The 26,315-nt window shown below is 40.3% G+C and overlaps 1 protein-coding gene across 2 annotated transcripts in view; it reads left to right on the top strand.

Moving 5' to 3' along the window:
- CNTNAP5 (contactin associated protein family member 5) overlaps nt 1-26,315 on the top strand; it is a 995,095-nt gene that overhangs the window by 609,064 nt on the left and 359,716 nt on the right. For both annotated transcript variants that reach the window (XM_043488200.1, XM_043488201.1), the window contains one exon: nt 6,168-6,274. In XM_043488200.1, coding sequence (XP_043344135.1) covers nt 6,168-6,274 — 107 coding nt within the window. The remainder of the gene's footprint in view (nt 1-6,167; nt 6,275-26,315) is intronic.

The following is a 26,315-nucleotide window of genomic DNA, read 5'->3' as shown; positions in this document are numbered from 1 at the left end:
TCGCAACATCCCACCCTCACCTTCTCCCACAGAGTTCAAAAGTCTGTTCTGTACTTCTGTGTCTCTTTTTCTGTTTTGCATATAGGGTTGTTGTTACCATCTTTCTAAATTCCATATATATGTGTTAGTATGCTGTAATGTTCTTTATCTTTCTGGCTTACTTCACTCTGTATAATGGGCTCCAGTTTCATCCATCTCATTAGAACTGATTCAAATGAATTCTTTTTAATGGCTGAGTAATATTCCATGGTGTATATGTACCACAGCTTCCTTATCCATTCATCTGCTGATGGGCATCTAGGTTGCTTCCATGTCCTGGCTATTATAAACAGTGCTGCGATGAACATTGGGGTGCACGTGTCTCTTTCAGATCTGGTTTCCTCAGTTGTGTATGCCCAGAAGTGGGATTGCTGGGTCATATGGCAGTTCTATTTCCAGTTTTTTAAGAAATCTCCACACTGTTCTCCATAGCGGCTGTACTAGTTTGCATTCCCACCAACAGTGTAAGAGGGTTCCCTTTTCTCCACACCCTCTCCAGCATTTATTGCTTGTAGACTTTTGGATAGCAGCCATCCTGACTGGCGTGTAATGGTACCTCATTGTGGTTTTGATTTGCATTTCTCTGATAATGAGTGATGTTGAGCATCTTTTCATGTGTTTGTTAGCCATCTGTATGTCTTCTTTGGAGAAATGTCTGTTTAGTTCTTTGGCCCATTTTTTGATTGGGTCATTTATTTTTCTGGAATTGAGCTTCAGGAGTTGCTTGTATATTTTTGAGATTAATCCTTTGTCTGTTTCTTCATTTGCTATTATTTTCTCCCAATCTGAGGGCTGTCTTTTCACCTTACTTATAGTTTCCTTTGTAGTGCAAAAAGCTTTTAAGTTTCATTAGGTCCCATTTGTTTAGTTTTGCTTTTATTTCCAATATTCTGGGAGGTGGGTCATAGAGGATCTTGCTGTGATTTATGTCAGAGAGTGTTTTGCCTATGTTCTCCTCTAGGAGTTTTATAGTTTCTGGCCTTACATTTAGATCTTCAATCCATTTTGAGTTTATTTTTGTGTATGGTGTTAGAAAGTGTTCTAGTTTCATTCTTCTACAAGTGGTTGACCAGCTTTCCCAGCACCACTTGTTAAAGAGGTTGTCTTTTTTCCATTGTGTATCCTTGCCTCCTTTGTCAAAGATAAGGTGTCCATAGGTTCGTGGATTTATCTCTGGGCTTTCTATTCTGTTCCATTGATCTATATTTCTGTCTTTGTGCCAGTACCATACTGTCTTGATGACTGTGGCTTTGTAGATCGAAACTGTAATCAAAAATCTACCAGCAAACAAAAGCCCAGGACCAGATGGCTTCACAGCTGAATTCTACCAAAAATTTAGAGAAGAGCTAACACCTGTCTTACTCAAAGTCTTCCAGAAAATTGCAGAGGAAGGTAAACTTCCAAACTCATTCTATGAGGCCACCATCACCCTAATTCCAAAGCCAGACAAAGATGCCACAAAAAAAGAAAACTACAGGCCAATATCACTGATGAACATAGATGCAAAAATCCTTAACAAAATTCTAGCAAACAGAATCCAACAACATATTAAAAAAATCATACACCACGACCAAGTGGGCTTTATCCCAGGAATGCAAGGATTCTTCAATATCCGCAAATCAATCAATGTAATACACCAGATTAACAAATTGAAAGATAAAAACCATATGATTATCTCAATAGATGCAGAGAAAGCCTTTGACAAAATTCAACACCCATTCATGATTAAAACTCTCCAGAAAGCAGGAATAGAAGGAACATTCCTCAACATAATAAAAGCTATATATGACAAACCCACAGCAAGCATCACCCTCAATGGTGAAAAATTGAAAGCATTTCCCCTGAAATCAGGAACAAGACAAGGGTGCCCACTCTCACCACTACTATTCAACATAGTGTTGGAAGTTTTGGCCACAGCAATCAGAGCAGAAAAAGAAGTAAAAGGAATCCAGATAGGAAAAGAAGAAGTGAAACTCTCACTGTTTGCAGACGACATGATCCTCTACATAGAAAACCCTAAAGACTCTACCAGAAAATTACTAGAGCTAATCAATGAATATAGTAAAGTTGCAGGATATAAAATTAACACACAAAAATCCCTTGCATTCCTATATACTAACAATGAAAAAACAGAAAGAGAAATTAAGGAAACAATACCATTCACCATTGCAAAAAAAAAAGAATAAAATACTTAGGAGTATATCTACCTAAAGAAACAAAAGACCTATACATAGAAAACTATAAAACACTGATGAAAGAAATCAAAGAGGACACAAACAGATGGAGAAACATACCGTGTTCATGGATTGGAAGAATTCAATATTGTCAAAATGGCTATTCTACCCAAAGCAATCTATAGATTCAATGCAATCCCTATCAAGCTACCAACGGTATTTTTCACAGAACTAGACCAAAGAATTTCACAATTTGTATGGAAATACAAAAAACCTCGAATAGCCAAAGTAATCTTGAGAAAGAAGAATGGAACTGGAGGAATCAACCTGCCTGACTTCAGACTCTACTGGCACACATCTTGATGCTTCTTTGGGCTTCCAAAGAGTATGACATCAACAGTTGTGTTCATGCTGAAAGCTGTGTTAAACATCGTACCCTACCGGAAGGCACATCCATGCGATTCAGCTGTATATGAAATATCATTAGGATTTTAGAAGGTAGCTACTCAGAATGATTATTAGCAATTTGAATTCAGCACCTTACACCTAAGATTGTCCTCACATTTAATGAGTTCTTTTCACGTCCGTAGTTCCACATTGACCTCTTTCTGGGTTCACGTCTTAAGTGCTCAGTGTATGCCAAGTAGAGACAAGAAGAAACAAAACACCGGTTAAGATGAACCGATTAAAGAACAAGCAGATCGCACTCCTGAGCTGCCCTTTAATGACCAGTCAGGGTCACACCTCTTTTATTTTGCACGTCTGCTTTACAGATGGGTTTTTCTAATCACCGTGTGTGTTGAACCAAAATGAACCAAGCTCAAAGGCAGCCCTGTAAGCATTCATTCATTTTCTTGCTTGTTCTAGGAATTTTAGATTTTTTCCTTTCCCTCTCAGAAATACATCAGTTTTGAGTGACCATAAGCAAATGAATTTCTAGCCTAAATATTTGTTGGTAAATTGGGTTTATTAATGCTGCAATACGAAGTCTGAGGGGATTCCCATGTGGTGCAGGAGTAAAGAGCCTGCTGCCAGCATAGATGTGGGTTCAATCCCTGGGCGAGGGGGGGGAGATCCCGGGAGAAGGAAATGGCAACCCATTCCACTATTCCTGCCTGGAAAATTCCATGGACAGAGGAGTCTGACGGGCTATAGTCCATGGGGTTGCAAAGAGTGAGGCACAACTGAGCGTGCGTGCATGTGTGCACACACACTCACACTCACACACACTCAGACCCCACGAGGTCTGTGTGAGGCTTTTTGCATATGTTCAAAGTAACCAGGTTGTTCTTACAGTTTCCCATAAGATCTCTCTCCCTAGTGCCCAGGGTAGCCTGGAAATCCTGAGTTTTAAAAATATTTAAAGTGTAAAATTATAAGGAAAAATGTGTTCCCATTTCTGTTTGTATTTATAGGATGTGGTTTTATAAAAAGTTAAGGTTGTTAGCTGGAAATGTGAGAGTCCCAACTCAAGCTAGCCTGACTAAAATTGGGGTTTTCCTAGAAAGATCTTGGGTTGTCTCACAGAATCTAAGCTAGGTTAAAGCAGCCAGACCCTCAGAAAGGTCAGGGATTCAGCCTAATCTTTGAAACAACAGGGATACACCACTGACCATTGTCAGGATGCTCTCCTCTCTTTTCTTCTGCATTCTGAAACTTAGCATTTTTCTCTCTCTCTCTTTCACTGCAGATAAGCTTTCTTCTCATGGCTGAAAACATGGCCAATGAGAGCTTCTGAGTTTTTTCTTTTTCGCTTCAGTCATCAAAAAAGGGGCTGATCTAAACTTTCTTGGTGCCAAAACCAGAACTAAAGGGTAAATATCTACTGATCTGGTTTTGCTCAGCTTTCCATCTTTAAAGCAATTACCTTCTTGTTGGCAGAGGGAGAGGAGCAGTAGTACCATTGTTTGTCGCTCACGGACGCTGACTCTGTGTGTGAGTGAGTGTGTGTGATTGGGGGAGGCGAGTAGGAAGGGCTGGGTTGGAGCCGCTGTAGCGATGTCATGGAATAATGTGAGCGTTTTAGAGGGGACAGATCTAGAGAAAGTCACCCTGAAGAGCAGCAGTGTTCAGAAATGAGGAGGCTCTGGGATGCACAGGAAAACTTGTGGAGGCAGGGAGGCCTTCAGGCTCTCCATCAGGGCGCAGCCAGGGCGGAGGCTCTCGCGCGGCTTTGGTTCATGAGGACATTGACGCTTCAAGTTTAAATTCCCCACGGCGCAAGGTTAGTGGGGCTGGTGGCAGAAACGTGTGCCAGTCTTGAGCAACAATACTTTCTTTTCTTTTCTAGCTAACTGGGAGTATGGGACCCAGAGGGAGGGTAGAATTTGGAGTAGTCAAGGGCCCAGTTTTTGGTTTATTTGTTGATTGGTTAGATTTTGTGATCATGTTCTAGAGCAAAATTATTGCATCCCATTCCCTCCCTTTTTCCCCCTGTTTCTAAGCCATGGCTGGGTACTATGGAGTTATCAATAAGCTTTTCCCAAACACAAACCCTAGTGGCACAATTGTGTGTTTGCTGTAGGGAGCAGAAAATTTCTAATAATATGTCTGAACATAGGCAGGAATGTGAGTTTCTTGGCTTTGAAATGGTCATTGCTGGGAGTTTTTGTACTTATATAGGACATTTAGGGTAAGTCATCTTAATTTTTCTTGCCCCACATTCTTAGATGCTCCACAGTGAGTCCTTTTGTTTATTATACCATTTCTGTAATTTCACCGTTTGTGTCCTGTCCCTGGTGAAATTCGTGAGACTACTCTTCCCATAAAGATTGTTTTCAAACATTTCAGTGTTTATCATGGCTTTTGCTTTTAATTTTATTTGTTACACATGTTGAGAACTTGCCTGGTTATTTTTTAATAACAACAGTGGCTGCAGTATAGAGAATTTAAAATATGTATGTAAGAGTTGAAGAGAATTACCTACAGACACCATGTATAAATGGCTGAGCTGGGGCTTTGTCCAGAAGGAATGAATGTTGCCTTCACTCCCATTAACCAAGTGGTACTTAACATTCATCCTTCTAGTTATTTTTTCAATATAAAGTGTTTGCTTTATTTCACTGTGGCTGTGCTTCATATCTTGAATTTCTACTTAATTTAGTCCCTGTCTGTTATAATCCTTCTGCTAGTGACTTTTTGATAGCCTGTTAATATTAAATTGTGGCAACTTTCCTAAGAAATCTTATGTAGGAAAAGTACAGGGATTCATCATATCATTGTGAATAATGACAATTAGTACATATAGTTTTTATATTTTTAAATACATCCTTAAGAAAGAGCCATCTGAGTGTGATTGCTGGGTCAAATTACATGGGTGTTTCAGAAAGTTTTTAAAGTGTATGGTGAAAATATTTTTCAAAATGATCATACTATTTTTGATATAAGTAGTTAAGGCCTCATTTTAAGGGTGTTATTGGGTCTTTTAATAATTATAGAGTTTCCTTGTATGTTAACTGAACATGTAGCATCTATTCAAATTTCATGAGTATTTTAAAATAGGTTTCTGTCTGTCACCCAAAAGAGAAGCAGGAGGATTATGACCTCAATTATCTGCCCCTTTCCCCTTACCTTTAAACATGTAAAACCTTTCCAAAATGCAAAATTACAATCTTTGTCCACTTTATTCTATGGCAAATGAAAACCCTTACAAATTCTGACTATTTCAAATTAACTTTAAGTCAATGAAAATGTGCCCCAGTGTTGAAATGCTTCATTTAATTGCCTAAATCAGCTCTGAGCCGTCCTTTTGCCAGTAGAACCGGGCACTGTGAAGGACCCTACTTCTGTGGTGAAATTGTTGTCTTAGGTTCACATGTTCAAGTCTCACTTAGCTATAGTAGTGTAGCCGACTGACTCTCACCTCTAACTCGTTTAGCTGAATGTACGACATCCCTCCCCCTTGTTTGCATTGACTTGGTTCACTTGATTTGACTTTACTCCGTCTCCCACTAGGTGCTTGCCAAACCACTGCGAGCACGGAGGAAGCTGCTCCCAGTCCTGGACGGCCTTCTACTGTAACTGCAGCGGCACAGGCTACGTCGGGGCCACCTGCCATGACTGTGAGTAGGCTTGGGGTTCCCCAGGGCCCCCCATTCTAGGGCAGAATCCAGGAGTGCCAGGGAGAGTGTCGGAATATGAACACGGTCAACGCAGGGTGGGCACTTTGTATCCCTTCACTCGTCGTGTGTTCCCTGAGAGGCGAGTCTATGCCAGCGCTGTGCAGAGCACGGAGGATGCTCTGGTACAAAGCCGTGTCATTCTGGAGCCCAAGGTTTACCATGAAGACAGACAGAAAGGGGGGTGATTGTTGAGCCAGAGACAAGTCAAGGTGCTGAAGGCATATAAAGGTGATCCATGAAGTCAACTGCCTTGTCTAACGGGCTAAGTTAGGCTGTGCAGTAAGGAACCTGCATCTCAGTGGCCTAAGTAATAAGCAGCTGAGTCATGCCTATGTTACCTACACAGCACAGGTCTACAGGGGACCAACTCCTCCAAAGGCATTCTCCTTCTGGGAGGCTGACAGAGACTTCATCATCGGGAATAATGCTACGGCAGGAAGAAGGAAGCCCAAGGAAACATGTGCTTTTAAAAGCTTTTACCTGGGACTTCCCTGGCAATTTAGTGATTAAGACTCCATGGTTTTACTGAAGGGGTGCTGGTTTGATCCCTGGGAGTGCCAAACATTACTTCTGCTCATATCCCATTGGCCAAGCAAAGTCATGTGGGTACCTAACGTCAAGAGGGAAGGAGGTCTCATCTTACCATGGGATCTGAGGCAACAGAACTCGCAGGTTGCTGATGAGTACTGACACTGTCTGCATGCCCATGATGGGGAGGCTTCAGATGGAAGGTTTGAGCTGATCCTGTAGTAGGGATGTGGTAGACAAGAAAAAAGAAAAAGGAAACTGAATCTGCAATTATTTGGGGATAGCTGGAGAATGCTGACAGTAAATAGTAAGAAAGGAAGCAGAAACTGAGGAGGCTGGGCACGCAAAGGAGTGAGGAGGAAAAAAGAAAGGGAGAACATGAGTCCTGACGCCCATCATTTTATATTCTCGTCAGGGTTATAATAAAAAACACATGTTGAAATAGAGAAGGTTTGGCATTTGGAGGATTATTTGTAAGCTGTATGACATGAATGAAAGTTTAACTGACAAAGATATGATTGGAAGGGGAATTCCCTGGTGGTCAGTGGCAAAGAATCTGCCTGCCCATGAAGAAGATATAGGAATTGCAGATTTGATCCCTAGGTCGGAAAGACCCCCTGGAGGAGGAGATGGCAACCCTCTTCTGTATTCTTGTGGGGAAAGTCCCATGGAAAGAGGACACTGGCAGGCAACAGGCAGGTTACAAAGAGTTGGACGTGGCTGAGTACACACGCATGACTGGCAAGTGCTGGCTACAGTTGTGGGAGACTTCACAGAAAATATGGACTTTGAAATTGACTTAGAAGGTAGAAGCATGGGAGAAGGGCCTTCTAGAATAATGTAAGAGCCAAGCCAAGGCTGGAGCTCTTCTCAGGACTACAAGGGGAGTATCCCTCAGGGCCTGATCTCACTGCTGCTGCTGCTGCTGCTAAGTCATACTAGTGTTCCTTAAGCCTCTGCTTTTCCTGGGACGGCACACAGGATGCAGAAAGGGAAAGGTAATTGCCAGCTGGACTAGAATCAGACTCCGGTCCAGGATGAACAGCATCGGTGCTCTCATCCTTTAAGACCCCCCAGTCATTCTGTGGCCTCTTTTATACCTTGGAGTTGAATATTCACCAGTGATGGTCATAGAGGAGTATAAGCAAATCAGAGAAGAAGTAGCCCAGTGGCCATCGTGGGATGATGTCATTGCTGTTAGTTGTCTGTGAAAGAGAAAAGTACTGCCTGGATTTATAATGATATAACTTTCTTAAAACTTTCTGTTCAGATATCTGGAATAATGGACACTGGACTGAGAGAGATTAGATTTAAATTGGACCAAGCTCTTGCACTTGAACAAGAAGATAATTTTAACACTCCAGAGTTCAGTTTTCTCATGGATCCTGTAAGGGAAAGCGAACTAACTTGCTTCTCAGCCTTTTGGCCAAGATCAAGTGTAGTAGAGAGGCTTCCCTGGAGACTCAGTAGTTAAGAATCTGCCTGCCCATGCAGGAGATGCAAGAGAAGTGGGTTTGATCCCTGGGTCAGGAAGATCCCCTGGAGTAGGAAATGGCAACCCACTCCAGTATTCTTGCCTGAAAAATTGCATGGACAGAGAAGCCTGGTGAGCTACAGTCCATGGGAACAAAGAGTTGGACATGATGGAGTGTGCACCAAAATCTTGGAGACCATTTTAAGGCTAAAATTGCAAGATTTTATTTGAGATTCTCAATAAATACAAAATCTATAAATGATGAGTCTGGTTCCAGAAACTCATCCCTAAAGAAAAGACTGTAATTGTACAGACACATTATAGGACACATACAAGACTGTCCAGTCTGTACTGAAGTGCTGCTGTGAGAAACTCAGAGGCAGTCAAATGGCCATCAAGTTAATAGTGAGATGAGATGAGCCTGAAGACTTAAGTCAAAACTATCCAAGTATCTGCCAAGTCACAGGGTAAGATTCCTAAGATTTTTAAAGGTTATTCTGTTCACTTTCAGCAATATTTTGTAAGTCCATCTCTAAAGATGTTCTCCTCCTTTAAATGTATCCATCTATCAGGCTAAAAACAGATTTCCAACTTTATAAAAGTAGTGTGGACTTGAAAGTCGATGGAAGTGAAGTGCTGATTTTCAAAGGAACACTGTCAAAGTTGATGAGCAGGAAACTGAACATATCAAGCCTTAAAAATACCATTCCTTATTTTAAACACCTTCCAATCTTCCTTTCTGTAACATTGCTCAGTGTCTATACCATTGGCTGTAATGCTATTAAATGCATTCTTCCCCTCTGGGCCCCCAGCCAGGGCAGATCAGAGGTGCCTGGGTGGCTGTGAGATTTGCACACATACCTTGGATGTCTGTTCATTTTAAGAACTTTCCTCCTCTGACTAATCCCTCTTCTTCCTCCAACTGGGTGAGGAGCACTGTTTTGAGTCAGATTTGAGTTGATTGAGTAAATCAAGCCATGCTTTTCTGTCTTCATAAAGCATGTGCTCTGAATGAGGCACATCAGAAATGAGATCTGGTAAAATACAGGAGACAGGTAAAAGCAAAACAAACCACTTCACAACCCTGCTCATGTGGAAATAGTAATGTCCTTGCTCAACAGGGGTTCATTTTCTTGAAATGGTCACGCATAATCAGAACATTTTTGAAATGTTCTGAAATGTGATGAAAGACCTTCGCATGTTAAAAACATTTCTAATGATATTAAAAACATAATTTCTTGACTACTGGTCTTTTGTCTTTTCATTCTCTTCAGGGTTAGCTTGGTTTCCTCATTCTTGGTGCATCCCAGTAAATGTGAATCAATACGGCTGACTTAGGACAGAGAGAATTTGCTTCTTTCTGTCTAGTTTTGTGGCTAACAGAGGGATCTGGCTTAATGGAGGGCATGATGAACTCTAAGGAATGGCACAATGGGAATTCTCAAAGTCTTTAAGCATAGTAGGCGTAGTATTACAAGTAGATATGTCATGATTCCATTTCAGTTTTCTTTCCTCTTCATCTGATGAAGCATAAAGAACTTGGGCATGCAAATTTTGTGACTTTTCAAACACACTTTGTTCAAAACTTCCTGCTTAAGAAGAGTTGATAAGTATATGGACATGTCCTTCCCCATCTGTGGCAGGGTCCCCATAGGAGGAGGAAATGTGAGATCAACATTTGTCCAATAAACTGACAGTAAACATTATTATCTCTGTAAGTTGTTTTGGTTAGCAGTTTTATCCCCAGAGTTGTATACTATTCACCAGAAGGATGACTGGAAGTGACATAGTATTTTCAGTCCAGATTTATTTTTAAATTTATTTTTTATTGAAGGATAATTGCTTTAGAGAATTTTGTTGTTTTCTGTCAAACACGAATCAGCCATAGGTATACATATATACCCTCCCTTCTGAACCCTCCTCCCATCTCCCTCCCCATCCCACCCTCTAGGTTGATACAGAGTCCTTGTTTGAGTTTTCTGAGACACACAGCAAATTCCTGTTGGCTATCTGTTTTACATATGGTAATGTAAGTTTCCACGTTACTCTTTCCCTAGACTCATCCTCTCCTCCCCTGTCCCCATGTCCATGTATTCTCCATGTCTGTTTATCCAGTGGTGCGCTGTAAATGAGTCCTTCAGTTCCCTTCTCCTAGAGTCCATATATGTGTTAGAATACAATATTTATCTTTCTCTTCCTGACTCACTTCACTCTGTATAACGGGTTCTAGGTTCACCCCCCTCATCAGAACTGACTCAAATGCGCTCAATCCAGATTAAGTCTTGGCAGCCCACCCACTGATCAGATCTTCCAGTCACCAGAGACAGTTACCATGGTTATTGGTTTTCTAAAACGTCCAAGTTTAGAAGGTTGTGTAATTGAAGCCAAATTACTGAGTACTCAATGTATTAATATAGGTCTGTCATGATGTATTATGAATCCAAGTTAAGATTAAAATGAAATTTGGTTATGGGAGCTTAATACATAGATCAATCTACAATGCAACAATAAAGGGAGATGGATATCGTTATTATCTTCATTCTATAGAGGTGCACACTGCAGCCCAGAAGTGTCGCTCACGGTGACAGAGCTATTTATAGCAAATGAAGGATCTGGGGCTGAAATGGAGGTACTCTGACTGGGATGTAAGACAGATCCTATATCTTATTTCTTTTCTCAAACAATAAGACATTTTGAAAACCTCTTTATTTGAACTTAGTGATGGGACATTCATGATGTCCTTAATATTGCTTGACACCCAGTAGAACATCATGATACCAAATAGAAAATTCAGCTCTAGAAGACTTAGAGGTGAGAACAGTTTTATGTTCTAGAATAATAATGAAATCATTCTGGAAGGAAATAGGATAAGTTAGCACTTGAAAGACAGCTCAAATTAAACTAAATACAAGGATGAGGGAAGCCTATTGAAAACAGATTGGCAAGAGCCAAGATGTGATGGTAGAATATATATATAAACTGTGATTTGTGACAATGTATTTATTTGTTGGCTTGAGAAAGGGAAAATAAATAGCTGTTTTCATTCATTGCTAAAGCCCAAATGGTGTTCCTATAAAGCACTTTCCCCTAGGGGAAATCTGAGATCACTTCCCTTTATTACCAAAGCTTTTCACATGTTATTGCAGTATCTATAAATACCACTTTAATGACTATATAATAAATAGCCTATTTAATGACTTTGTTTTTATTCAGCCATTTTAATCTTTTTTGGGGGTGGGGGGTGATTAGCCCTGTATTGTTTCTGAATATTTATTATTATAACCAACTCCACAGTGGACTTTTTTGTGCCTAATAAATTTTAACCTCACATTTTTTTTTTGTTTTCTTGAACTGGCATAAGAGTAGCATTCTTGAGTCAAAGATGATGAATCATTTTAAAGGTCTTGATTCATATTTCAACCTATTTTTTCTAAAATCTTGCTACAGTTTATACTCTTATCACTATTTTTTGAGATATCTTATTTCATCTTCTAAACCAGAATTGTTTACTATATGTTATAAAACCATTTTGCATGTGTTTTTACTAAAATATTTGTATACTGAAACGGAAATTATTATTGACTCTCATGATGAATCCTAGATGGAAGAAAAAGAGGGTTTTTAGGTGAATTACAATAGGAATAAGATTGTCCCCACAGAATTGTATTTAACCATTCAACAATAAGTACCTTTTTAAAACACATCTGATGTCAGTGACCACACAATGGACAATTACTCTCATATTAAGCAGACTCAATAAGTGATCCAAGTACTTACTTCTCATCTTCCTTATGTTGCCTAATGAGTGGGGCCATCCTTGATCTTCTCAGCACTTTTGTCTGACCACATTCACATGGCCCCTTTGCAGGGTCTCTCTACGCCTTCTCGGCCTTTGCTAATCCTGTTTCACTGCGTAGCCTCTCTGACATCTTAACAATACCTCTAGTGTTCACTTTTCAGCTTGGCAAGAGGATGTCAGCTTTCTTCCTCTCGCAAGCTTGATGTAGTGCCTCTCCCTTTGGGCAATCAATAGCCAGATATTGATTGGGAGCATATCAAGTCATCTGGCTATCAGCCTCTAAGGTAGTCATTACAGAAGGATAACACTTTAGCTGCTTTAGCAGTAGGTAAATGGGCCTCTCACTACATGATATTTCACAGTTGAAACAAAAGGTTGGAAGAGGGTAGGGGGTTCTGCTAATAGGAGTTTTACTTACAAGCAGGACTCATATCTCTTAGCTCAGATCAACTCATATTCTAGTATTCTTCATGTTTTCTAATAAGATCTAAAGAAAATTCATCTCCATGCTTAACTCTGAATGCCAACGGCAAGTGTTCCAAGATGTAACTACATATCTAACATAGAAGAGAAAGAAAAAACAAAACAAAACAGTAATGAATCATTGAGTCCACACCCTGCTTCATTTTATGATACTAACCACCACCTTTGGTGTCACAATTTTTATTCACATTAACTCCTCTGTGGTGATGATAAAGTCCTTTAGGGAAGAACTGGTCTTGCTTATATTATACTAACCATATTCAAGGAATTTGTAATATGAAGGGCATATCACGTAATTGTTGAGACAGTTAAACAGAAAAAAAGATAATTTTTTTCTGGAAATGGAAACTCCATTAAAGACAGGATAGTGTCTGAATCTTCTCGAAGTCCCCAGCATAGATATTTGCTGTTTGCTGCACACACAAACAGATAAATCAGATAGGTGCACACAGTAATGGGGAGTTACTGGGGTGAGGGCACTGTCCCTCTCTGGGGGAGGCGAGAAAGTTTTCACAATAATTGACACTTGAGCAGAAGCTTGAAGGATGAGAAAGAAAAAGGACAAGTTGAAGAGACAGAGATACGTGAAAGTTCATGCAGCAGAGAGGATGATGAGATGCTTAGGGCAGCTGGAATCTAGGGTGAAATGGAGGAAGAGAGAGGCAGGATTCGCAGACAGAAGAGAAGGCAGGTGATTCATTGAAAAGGAGCTTATTTCTCTGTTGAGCACCTCGAAGCCAGCCATGGTGTTTTGGTTTTGCTTTCATACTGAGAATTAACCTGCTAATAATTATTTTGTTGTTGTTGTTTTACTTATGAGTTTCCTTTTGGGACTCTAACTGTGATGGTATTGTGGAGCAGGCACTGAAGTTGGAAGACAGCTTCATGCCGGGGGTCAGGGCACAAAGCGGGTATGTGCTGGGTGCAAGGAAGAAACACAATGCTATTTGCAATTGTGTGAGCAACAAATAATGAGGGTGAGAACAAGCTGGGAAGAAGGGACCCTACTTGAAAGGCTTATCTAAAATTGGATCAAACAGACTTGAAGACAAATCAAATCAAATACAGCAGAGAGAAGGATGACTTTAAGCTTTGTAACTTGGAAGACTTCATGAATGAAGGATGTGGTGACTAAGTCCCCAGGTTGGTCTGTGCCTGACAGCCTTGCGTCAAATCCAGGCTCTGCAACTTACAAGATGTATAACCTAGGGCAAGTTATGTGAGCTTCATGTGCTTTAATGTCCTCATTGTGATATGTGGCGAAGACTACCAGCCGCCTCGTGGAAGTATCATGAGGATTAGATAAAAGAATCCCCATAAAGTATTTAGCCTGGTGCCTGGCGAATGCAAAGTTTCTGATCGTCTGAACAGAGAGAGGACGTGGAGACAGAGGGGAAGACTTTGCAGACGCCGTCTTCAGTTCAGTTTGGGACATGGTATTTGCCGGGAGCGATGCTCCCAGTGCAGCAGTACTTAGATATCCCAGAACCAGGTTGTCCAAGGGGAAGGTCAGAATCACTGGGTATATAGGTGTTGAAGCCTTTTGAGTAGATGGAGTCAATCAGATATTGGTCAATAAATCTGGTACCTGCAATGTAAAACTTCACTTCCAAGACTTTTAAGGGTCTCAAGAAGACATACAACTGAGACACAATTAAAGAGGGAAGCGTGAGGAAAGAAAGGGGGAGAAATAAGAAAAAGTGATAAACTAAAAAGCAGAAGAGAAGTGTTCTGAGAATAGATAATAAACAGAAATATCCAAGTGATGTTCCCAAGATTACTTCTCCATCATGGTGAAGGGTCATAGCTGAATGACCAGCTGGATGTTTAAATAAGAAGTTGGAGAAAAACACAGTAAGTGAAAGAAAGACACCATTTTTTAAAGTTTATTTTTAACTAATCAATTGTTTATTAAACTATGGTTGATTTGCAGTGCTGTGTTAGTTTTAGATACAAAGCAAAGTAATTCAGTTACACATGCACACACATGCACATATTCTTAATAAGATTCTTTATTCCATTATAGGTCATTACCACATATTGAATGTGGTTCATGTCTATGGCCATACCACCTCCATTGCCCAGTCTCATCCGGCTGCGGTTCCCTGTGCCATACAGGAGAACCTTGCTGTTTACTTATGCACAGTAGTGTGTGCGTATCAGTCCCTAACTCCTGATTTATTCCTCCTTCCTTACCAAAGGGTAACCTTAAGTTTGTTTTCTATGTCTGTGAATCTGTTTCTGTTCTGTAAATTAGTTCATTTGTGTCATTTTTTATATTCTACTTATAAACAATACCATATAACATTTGTCTTTGGTTTGCTTCACTTAGTATGATAATCTCTAGGTCCTTCCATGTTCCTGCAAATGGCATTATTTCATTCTTTTTTATGGCTGAGGAGTATTCCATTGTATATATGTACTACATCTTCTTTGGGCTTCCCAGGTGGTGCTAATGGTAAAGAATCTGCCTACCAATGCAGGAGATGCAAGGGATGCGGATTCGATCCCTGGTTTGGGAAGATCCCGTGGAGAAGGAAATGGCATCCCACTCCAGTATTCTTGCCTTGGAAATCCCGTGGACAGAGGACCTGGTGGTCTATGGTCTGTGGGTTGCAAAAGAGTCAGGCATGACTGTGCAACTGAACACACGCACAGCCTCTCCTTTACCCGTTCACCTGTTGATGGACATTGAGCTTGTTTCTATGTCTGGGCTATTGTAAATAGTGCTGCTATGAACATAGGGGTGCATGCGTCTTTTCAAATTAGAGTTTTGTCCAGATATATGCCCAGGAGTGGTATTGCTGGATCGTTTTTGGTATAGCTGGACATCTCTATTTTTCATTTTTTTTAAAACCTCCATATTGTTCTACTGTTTGGCTGCATCAGTTTACAGTCCCATCAACTTTGTAGGAGTATTCTCTTTTCAGGAGAATTCGTTGCTTGTTAACTATCTAAGTGTTGTCAGGATTCAGGTGATTCAAAATCGTATGTGCCATTGCAATGATTTTCCTCTCCTTCAGGAGGAAGGACTGATATCTTTCATCTTGTAATAAACAAGTAATTCCATGCAGTCATGTGCTTGAGTCTGATTGCAAGGTGCCTGTTAGTCTGTAAAAAGGGGGATCCGAAGATACTGAACTGATGTGAAAAGCTTGTTGGAGGAGTGACCAGGCCCGAACACAAGGACTGGGCTTGGTAGGCAGAGAAGTCTTAGGAGAGTGTTTTTCAAGGGTGAGAATCAAAGGGCTGATTTGAAATAAGGATGAGCATCGACAGTGTTTGAGTTTCACTCAAGGCACAGCCTAAGGGCAGGAGAGCGCGTTCACTGCGCTTCTGGTGAGTGTCCCGCACGTGCGTCCTGGGCAGTTTACACAGTTCGCCTCACTCTCCGAGGCGCCGTCGCACCCTTAGCCCTGAGCTTGTTGGGCTGTGACTTCTTGAAACCACAGGGTCTTCACATGTGCCGATCTCCTGACCAGAGATTCTTCTCACGCTTTCTCTGCTCCGGCAGCTTTGTTCCCTCCTGCATGAAGCCTCGCCAGATCTTTCCTAGATGCTGCTTCTCTTTGCCCCTTTAGCACCCACACACTCACATGTCATTAATTCCACCATATCAAATGTAAATATTTAGTTCCTATTTTTCTTCCTAAACTGTCATTTTTTGTTTGTTTGTTTGTTTATATCTGGTCCCTACTGGCTGAGAATCAATGAATGTAAACATTTAAAAAAACTACTGTGGTAAAAGTAGCATAATGTAAAACACGCCATCTCAGCCATATTTGACTGTACAGTACCGTGATGCTGAGGACAGTAACACTGTTGTGCAACTCTCACTAATATCCATCTCTAGAATTCTTCACTTTCCTAAACTGAAACTGTGCACCCATTAAACATGAACTCCCCACCCCCCTCCCTACCCCTCTGGCCCCTGGCATCTACCAATGTATTTCTGACTCTATGAATGTGACTGTTCTATGTACCTCATATAAGTGGAATCAAACAGCATTTGTCTGCACCTACAGGATATCAGAGTGCATTTTTAAGGTTAGCTTAATATACGTCCTACAGACATTGTACCTTCTTATCTTTCCTGTGCTACACAGTAGTTCCTCATTGGTTAACTATTTTATACATGGTAGTGTATAATGTCAGCCCCAATATCCCAATTCATCCCACGCCCTTCTCTCCCCTTGATGTCCACCCATTTGTTTTCTACTTCTGTGTCTGTATTTCCACTTTGGAAATAGGGTCATCTGTGCTAATGCTTAAAGCCACAGAGCTGGTGGAAGTGGGATTGAACTCAGTTTTAAATGATTCAAAAGCATTTCCGTATCACATTCGAACATCTCTAAGTAGAAGACAGGGGCTTCCCAGTTGGTGCTGGTGGTAAAGAAACCATCTGCCGATACAGGAGACATAGGAGACATGAGTTCAGTCCCTGGGTCCGAAAGACCCCCTGGAGGAGGGCGTGGCAGTCCACTCCAGTGTTCTTGCCTGGAGGATCCCATGGACAGAGGACCTTGGTGGGCGGTACAGTCCACAGGATCACAAAGAGTCAGACACAAGTGAATCACTTAGCGTGCACAAGTGGAATAAAAAGCATGCTTAAATATTTTATGGAACATGCTAGGATTATAAACAAACAGATACGAAGACTTCTGCTTAGACAGGAGGAGGAATGAAGGTTGCATATTCACCTCGGATCGATTCTCTTCCTTTTGAACACATCATTAACGATTTAAGTTTCCCACAGTCATTTCCTCCATGGTGAGTTGTTTTATTTGGTCTTTCCTTTCTCTTTCTCTCCGTCTTTCCCTCCACCTCCCCTTCCCCTCATTAATTGAAGCTGCGGTAAAGCTAACTTCAAATGCTTACATCGGTTTGACAATGTGCAAAAAAATGTAATCACAAGATTTGACTTTATTCCAAATCCTTAGAAGCAACAAAAGATCCCCAATATGAAAGTAGATAATTAACTGGGGATAATTTAATTGTTGATGTTGTCTTTCTTTGGAAACCATTGATATTTACTTTGAACACTGAATGGGAAAAATGTACATCTATTTCTAATGTATTTCAATCAACAAAAGACTAATTGCCATAGAAATAGAAAGCTCTGGTATATCTCATGAGTTAGAAGTAATCTGGACTGGATAGATACATATTAAACTTAATATATGAAGAAACATTTTCCATCTGTGCCTCAGACAGATCTATGTTATATTTATAGCTTTTTAGTCTTGGACAAGTTATTTACCATTTTTCAGCCTCAGTTGCTTGATCTTTAAAACAATAAAACCTCATTTAAACAGTTACTATATAGATTGGAAGCAAGGGATGAAAAATATCTTGCATAATATTTGGGATCTGACATTTCCATGTTAAATGGTATCTGTTATATGTGTAAAATTATGTTTGTGAAAGTTTTGGTATATTTTTCATGTAAGTCGTTCAATGATTTGTGTTCCTATGCTACCAAATCATAAGGCTATAAAACACTTTTTACATTGTAGTTTACTAAACAGGTATTAGAGTCTGGCACATATGTTGCCATTGGTGAAGTTATAATAGACAGATAAATGTCACAGAAAGAAGCCCAGTCTAGGCTCAGGAGGCCTGAGTCAAATCTTTCTGTCATAAATGACCTTAGGCAAATCACATATTTCTTGTAACCTATATTCTTCAGGGGTGCAGTGTTGATTATCAGGGATTATACATGGTCACTATGAAAGAAGCTTTGATTGGCTCCAGTTGTATGGCTTGGAACAAATGTGTTGACTTTCCATCGTGTGAAGTCTTCACAACAAACTTCACAACAGTTTGTTATCATACTGTAAAATTTCTATGTCTCACCTTTGCCATTTTCTGATGTTCTAGCTCAGATTATATTTGCCCATCTTTATCTTGAAAAGCAAAAAATAATGTAAACTTGAGGGGTATGAAGGTCTCAGATGTTTCAAGCTCTTGCATACTTCCACTGAAGCTTGTGGTTGAGGTGAACTGCTGTGATTTTTATTTGGAATGAATCAGCTAAAAGAATAATGAGAGCAATAAGCAATAAGAGACTGAGAGAAAGTGAGATTGTGTAATATAGTTTTACCAATTCTGTTTTGAATAATAGAGTGAGGCTGGACTTTAAATTGTCAGGAAAGAAGATTTCTCAGTGTGCTCAGTTTGAATTTTCTGGACATATTTTGCATATGTAATTCAGAGATAAAATTTAGAAAATATCCCTTTATCCATTAAAATTCTGTAATGCAGTAACACTGTGACCTGTGGCAAGCAATTTCACTGATTTGATCCCTCCTTGTGCCTTATAACAGAGGAAAATAATAGACTCTGTCCCTTACTGCAACTGGAATAAACTCATGAATCAATGGGCATGGAATCCCTTTGACAAGTCTGAGTCTAATCCTTCCTCACGGAGTCCTTCATCCTATACATTTACATCATTCTGTTCCCACGGCGACCTTGATGAGGACAAAGCAAGTATTCAGAGAAAGGGCCCAAGAGTAATTTAGGATGGAGAGCCCAAGGATGTTCAGTGACAAGGCGAGCAGGGCTCAAACCTGGATGTTCTTATTGTCTCCGACTTTGTCAGTGTGAGTATCCTTCGAAAGGTTCTCCAGTTATACCGTGCCCCAGAAAACATGAATTACTAGTGAAATTCTGAGGTTGATTTAGCACTTTTGTTACTTGGGCTTCCCTGGCAGCTCAGACAGTAAAGAATCTACCTACAATGAAGGAGACCTGGGTTCTACCCCTGTATGGGGAAAATCCCCTGGAGGAGGGCATGTTAACTGACTCCAATATTCTTGCCTGGAGAATTCCATGGACAGAGGAGCCTAGAAGGCTGCAGTCCGTGGAGTTGCAAAGAGTCAGACATGACTGAGTGACTAACACTTTTTTTTTTTGTAACTTATTTTCTAAAAGAAATTCTGAGTCTGTTACTGCTCAACTTCAAATCCTATATCATCCCAATTATCTCATAGATAAAATCCCTGCTTCTCAGTTCCAGTAAGTATGACTTCTCATCACATGGCACCCTCCTAAACCCCAATAGTTTCAATTGCATTCCCATATGGGTCAAGTTATATTGGTACTCACTGAGTATCCATCCCTTAAATGCCTTAGATTCTTTTTAATTTTTACTGAAGTGAAGTTGTTTTACAATGTGTTGTTTTCTGCTTACAGCAAAATGAATCAGTTATACATATACATCTATCTCCTCTTTTTTGAATTTCCTTCCCATTTAGGTTACCACAGAACATTGAGTAGTTTATCACTCCATTCTTTTTTTTTTTGTCAAATGTGTTATTTTATTTTTATTGAAGTAGAGTCTATGTACAATTTTATACAAGTATCACTCCTTTCTTTAGACCCTTAACTTTCTTCCTTACTTTTATTCCAGGTCATTCTTTTTTTTTTTATTTTTTTATTATCCATTTCTTTTTTTTTTTTTTTTTTTTTTTTTTTTTTTTTTTTTTATTAGTTGGAGGCTAATTACTTCACAACATTTCAGTGGGCTTTGTCATACATTGACATGAATCAGCCATAGATTTACACGTATTCCCCATCCCGATCCACCCTCCCACCTCCCTCTCCACCCGATTCCTCTGGGTCTTCCCAGTGCACCAGGCCCGAGCACTTGTCTCATGCATCCCACCTGGGCTGGTGATCTGTTTCACCATAGATAGTATACATGCTGTTCTTTTGAAACATCCCACCCTCACCTTCTCCCACAGAGTTCAAAAGTCTGTTCTGTACTTCTGTGTCTCTTTTTCTGTTTTGCATATAGGGTTATCGTTACCATCTTTCTAAATTCCATATATATGTGTTAGTATGCTGTAATGTTCTTTATCTTTCTGGCTTACTTCATTTGAATCAGTTCTAATGAGATGGATGAAACTGGAGCCCATTATACAGAGTGAAGTAAGCCAGAAAGATATTCCAGGTCAGTCTTTATCCTGCCCTAGCACTTTGCCTGAGGAACTTTCATGTGCTAAAGCGGCTGCCATAATTGACTTTTTGGTCTTTCTTTGGCTCCTTGAGGTCAGGCACTTCAGGTGTTCATGCCCGAGACCGAGCGCCGGGTCAGGCACACTACACACGAAACAAGGGCTGAGTGAATGGGATTCTGGTTTTCAGCTTGTTGGTACTTCCTTAAGGCGTGGTTGTATATTTTCTGCATTGAGAGGCAGCAGAAAACGATAAACAATCTGATACCCCCACGGCAACTGTCAGGCTTCCTTTTTAATTGGATGGAAGAACTGAGGCTCCTGCTTTGAATTCAAAGCACATTTCTTAAAGATCCCCACATCAAGTCCCCTGTTAGCTCTCAAACTGGCCAGTAAATCATCTTTCTGTCAGCACAGTTAGAGTGCGTGATTTTAAGATACTAGCTGAAACGGAATGTTTGGATAAGTAAATATATGTTGAAAACATAAAACGAAAATAAAGCTGTCCATCGTCATAGTAGGACATGTAACTGAGTTTATTAGTCTGTCAACAGAAGAGTTGTCAAAGTCAATTTTGGCAGCACAGATTTCCTGCTGGCAGCTAATGTGATGATGAAAACCTTGGCAATCATCCCCTCACTCCTGTCTCTCTGATCCCATGGCTGTGATGACTGGAAGAGGAAGCAAGTGAATCTGTCTGCTAACATCTGATTTTATTGCTGCATGTGGTCTAAATGGGCATTCAATGGAGTAATAGTAATATAACTTGCAAACTGGGGATCACAGGCTGAGGAAGGACCCACGCTCTCATGCTTCTACTTAAAAAAAGCCTTGGGTCCAATAACATCCCTAGGGGATTGTGAAAAGAAGTAGAAAATAAATGTGTTTAAATGCTTCTTATGGAGATGTATGAAAAGAAAATTGATTTTGAAAATTAGCCTGGCTTGAGTTCAGTTCTAGGTTTTAGCAATGATTCACTGAGTAACCTGGGGAAAATTAACCAACTTCTCTGAACCTTGGTTGCTCATTTCTAAGTGGAGGAATAATATCATCAGTGTCTTGGGAATTTTTGATGATGAAGTAAGAGATTGCATCTAGAGCATCCAGTGTGGTGCGTATGTAAGTAAGACACGCTCAGTTTACTTATTCTGCTTCATCAGTCCTCTACACTTTTGCTTTTTCTGGTCTTTTATGGACAAAGTTTAGATTGGTAACAAATACTGGTTTCTGTTTGGAAGGGACCTTTTAGTACAAGTCACTTTCATATGTTACGTGCATCCTTCCTCAGGCTGATGCTTCAGAAACAAGTTAATTAATACATCTTGCTTCTCTGGTGGCTAGAAGGTTTCTCTTAGAAGATGAAATCTACCTTCTTCTAACATTCTGTGGTTAGTCTCTGTTGTATCTGCAATGACCCCATCATAGACAGCCTCCCAGGTAAGGTCTCCTTGGACGGTTTCTACATGTCTTTCTTCATTGGAAGGATTGATGCTGAAGCTGAAGCTCTAGTACTTTGGCCTTCTGATGTGAAGAGCTGACTCATTGAAAAAGACCCTGATCCTGGCAAATATTGAAGGTAAGAGAAGGGGACGACAGAGAACAAGATCATTGGAGGGTATCACTGACCAAAGGACATGAATTTGAGCAAACTTAACACATTTGAGCACTTAACACATTGAGCAAACTTAGGACATAACATCATTTTCTCAGTTGCCCAGAATAAAGTAAGATGTTGATGGTGTCACAGTTCTTGAAATCACTGGATTCCAGGAAGTACTTAGGTAATAATCAGAGCAAGAATGTGCTTTAACTTAGTTATATAATTGTATATAATTAATATGTGTATTGGAGAAGGAAATGGCAACCCACTCCAGTATTCCTGCTTGGAGAATCCCATGGGCAGAGGAGCCTGGTGGGTTATATAGTCCATGGGGTCACAAAGAGTCGGACATGATGAAGCTACTGACCCAATATATGTATACTTTTCATTCTTATAGTATAATCATTGTCATTGGTCTCCAAGTTAGTAAACATAGATGATTCTACAATCTATTCTGGCTGCTGTTATGTTAAGATTTATTTGAGATGTTTATTTTCATTTAGCATGAAGTCTAGTAAATCCCCCCTCTTCTCAGATCACCCTTCACACAAAATATGTTTACATCAGGCATGTATAGACAAGTATCTACTCTGGGCCCACCAGGATTATACTAAAGCAACCTGAAGGTTCTCTTTCTGTTCTCAAGATCTTTAAAACTAGCAACAATGGTGGATGGGAGAGGAAAACTCTATTACCCACTCAAAAAATAATACAAGGTTGTATAGGATCAAAGACTAAGCTGAATAAAGTTAAAGACAGAAATACAGGGACAAGGCATGCAGGGCAAGATGAGACAGGACGAGAGGGAGAGCTCGGTGGTGCTGCATTTGAGCAAAACCTGGTCTCTCAGTGTGATCTGTACAGCAGAGGAAGCGGGCACGGTGAGAATACAGGGTGGAAGGCAGTGACCCACGCAAGCTGGGGTTAGAGGGATAATGGTAAGAAACAAAGCTGGTATCAGTCAGGCAAAGTCCCAGCGGAGAAACAGAACCAGGAGGAGGCAGATATTGAGCGATTTCTTATCACAAAATGGTATATATGAGTGGGAGAACTGGTCTGGCAAGTCTGCGGCCCAGGGCAGGCAGTCGGGAGGGGTGGACGGAATGTGGAGCAGGAGCTGAAACTGCAGTTCTTGGTCGAGATTTCCCTGCCTGGGAAGCCTCTGTTCTGCTCTTAGGGCTGTTCACCTGACTAAAGCAGGTCCATCCAGATTTTTCAGGATAATTTATATTACTTAGAGTTGGCTGACTATGGTCTTTCTTCATATCTACAAAATACCTTCACAGCTATGAGGGCTATAGTTCAGCTTATTTTACACGTAACACAGGCTATTCCAGTCTGCCCATTTGTCAGTGCGGTACCTGTATTCATCTCTAACCATATTTAGTTATTCTAGTTATACTTCCATTTTTTTCTTTTTGTTTAGAAATGTCTATCTTGTAACTTCCGCTTTTCTTTTTCTTCGTTTAAAGTGAGGTTTCGTTGATTTGGGCTTCCCAGGTGGTGCTAGTGGTAAAGAACCTGCCTACCAATGCAGGAAACATGAGACATGGGTTTGATCCCTGAGTAGGGAAGATCCCCTGGCGGAGGGCATGACATCCCACTCCAGTGTTCTTGACTGAAGAATCCCGAGGACAAAGGAGCCTGGGGGGCTGCAGTCCATGGGGTTGCAGAGACTCAGACACTGCTGAAGCAACTTAGCAGCATGCACGCATAGTTGATTTACAGTTTATAGTTGTTAGCTTCTGTTGTTGTTCGGCCACTCAGTTGTGTCTGACTCTTTGAGACCCCATGGACTGTAGCATGCCAGGCTTCTCTGTCCTTCACCATCTCCTCAAGTTTGCTCAAATTCATGTCCTTTGGTCAGTGATACCCTCCAATGATCTTGTTCTCTGTCGTCCCCTTCTCCTACCTTCAATATTTGCCAGGATCAGGGTCTTTTTCAATGAGTCAGCTCTTCACATCAGGAGGCCAAAGTACTAGAGCTTCAGCTTCAGCATCAGTCCTTCCAATGAATATTCAGGCTGATTTCCTTTAGGATTGACTGGATTTATCTCCTTGCAGTCCAAGGGACTCTCAAGAGTCTTTTCCTGCACCACAGTTCAAAAGCATCAATTCTTCGGCGCTCAGCTTTCTTTATCGTCCAACTCTCACATCCATACATGACCACTGGAAAAACCATAGCTTTGACTATATGGACTTTTGTTGGGAAAATAATATCTCTGCTTTTTAATATGCTGTCTAAGTTTGTCATAGCTTTCCTTCCAAGGAGCAGGCATCTTTTAATTTCATGGCTGCAAGTCGCCATCAGCATGATTTATGAGCCCAAGAAAATAAAGTCTGTAATTGTTTCAATGTTTCCCCATCTATTTGCGATGAAGTGATGGGAGCAGATATCATGATCTTCATTTTTTGAATGTTCAGTTTTAAGCCAGCTTTTTTTACTCTCCTCTTTCACCTTCATCAAGAGGTTCTTTAGTACCTCTTTGCTTCCTGGGATAAGTGTGGTGTCATCTGCATATCTGAGGTTATTAATATTTCTCCCAGAAATCCTGATTCTAGCTTATGCTTCTGGTATACAGCAAAGTGATTCAGTATATATCTCTATCTATCTGTCTATGTATATATATATACACATATATGTATATATACACACATATATATACATTCTTCAGTGATGCACAATATATATGTTCTTTTTCATATACTTTTCCATTATGGGTTATCACAGGTGCTGAATATAGTTCTCTGTTCTATACAGTAGGACCTTGTTTATCCATTCTCTATGTACTAGTTTACATCTGCTAATCCCAACTCCCAATCCCTCCCTCCACTGGCAACCACAGATCTGTCCTCTATGTCTGTGAGTCTGTTTCTGTTTAGTAGATAAGTTCATTTGTGTCATATTTTAGATTCTACCTGTAAGTGATATCATACGGTATTTGTTTTTCTCTGTCTGACTTACTTCCCTTATTATACTAGTTACACTTCTGCCTGACATATCACCCTTCTGCTTCGCATGATACACCTCTCCTGGACACAGTTCAGGCATCTCCTGGCATCATGCAGGTTTGTGTAGCACCTTAATGGTAACACTCATCACAGTGTTATCCTCATCAGCTCTTCTGATGTGACTAAGGTGCTGAACATGTGACAGTTCATGCAATCAAAACAGAACTCTACGTTTGTCTTATATACTTGCTTTAAATATTATTTAATGAACATAATTTTCCCTTGCCTTTAGGTTCAATCTTGGGTAAGAATTCTTGGGATTATTTTCTCACTCATGGGTGATGCATTCTTATGATTCATTTTTATCACAAAATATATACCCAGTACAAGAATTTAAAAATCCCAGGTTAAGACGGGCATCAATACTTCAATTTTCATTGAAAGATGAGATTCTAAAAGACTGGTGGCAGCTGAGGACATGTGGAAAGGTAAGGGATGTGTGGAGGAACACAGGCTGTTGCCTTTTTCTTTGCTCAGTTGAATCCCATAAGTGGGTATTACAGTTTGTGTTTCTGGATAAATAGAGCAGCTGATTCTTTTTAAAAAGAATTTTACTGGAATATAATTGCTTTACAAAGTTGTGTATGTTTCTACTGCCCAGCAAAATGAATCAGCTGCATGTGTATATATGGCTGGTATGCATACATATGTGTGTGTGTGTGTGTGTGTATATGTGTGTGTGTATGTGTGTGTGTATATGTGTGTGTGTATGTGTGTGTATATGTGTGTGTGTATATGTGTGTGTGTATGTGTGTGTGTATGTATGTGTGTGTGTATGTGTGTGTGTATATATATGTGTGTGTGTGTATATGTGTGTGTGTATGTGTGTGTGTATATATATGTGTGTGTGTGTGTGTATGTGTGTGTATGTGTGTGTGTGTATGTGTGTGTGTGTGTGTGTCTTTGTGTATACACACACACATAAATATATGCAGTGCTGAGTTCCTTCATTTGTGTCTGACTCTTTGCGACCCCATGGACTGTAGCCCATCAGGCTCCTCTGTCCATGAGATTCTCCAGGCAGGAATACTGAAGTGGGTTGCCATGTCCTCCTCCAGAGGATCTTTTTAACCCAGGGATTGAACTCTCTTCTCTTATGTCTCCTTCATTGGCAGGTGGGTTAT

Source organism: Cervus canadensis, chromosome 15 (assembly GCF_019320065.1).
Source record: "Cervus canadensis isolate Bull #8, Minnesota chromosome 15, ASM1932006v1, whole genome shotgun sequence".
In the NCBI taxonomy this organism is placed as follows: domain Eukaryota; kingdom Metazoa; phylum Chordata; class Mammalia; order Artiodactyla; family Cervidae; genus Cervus; species Cervus canadensis.
This window is presented reverse-complemented; position numbering and strand designations above follow the sequence as displayed.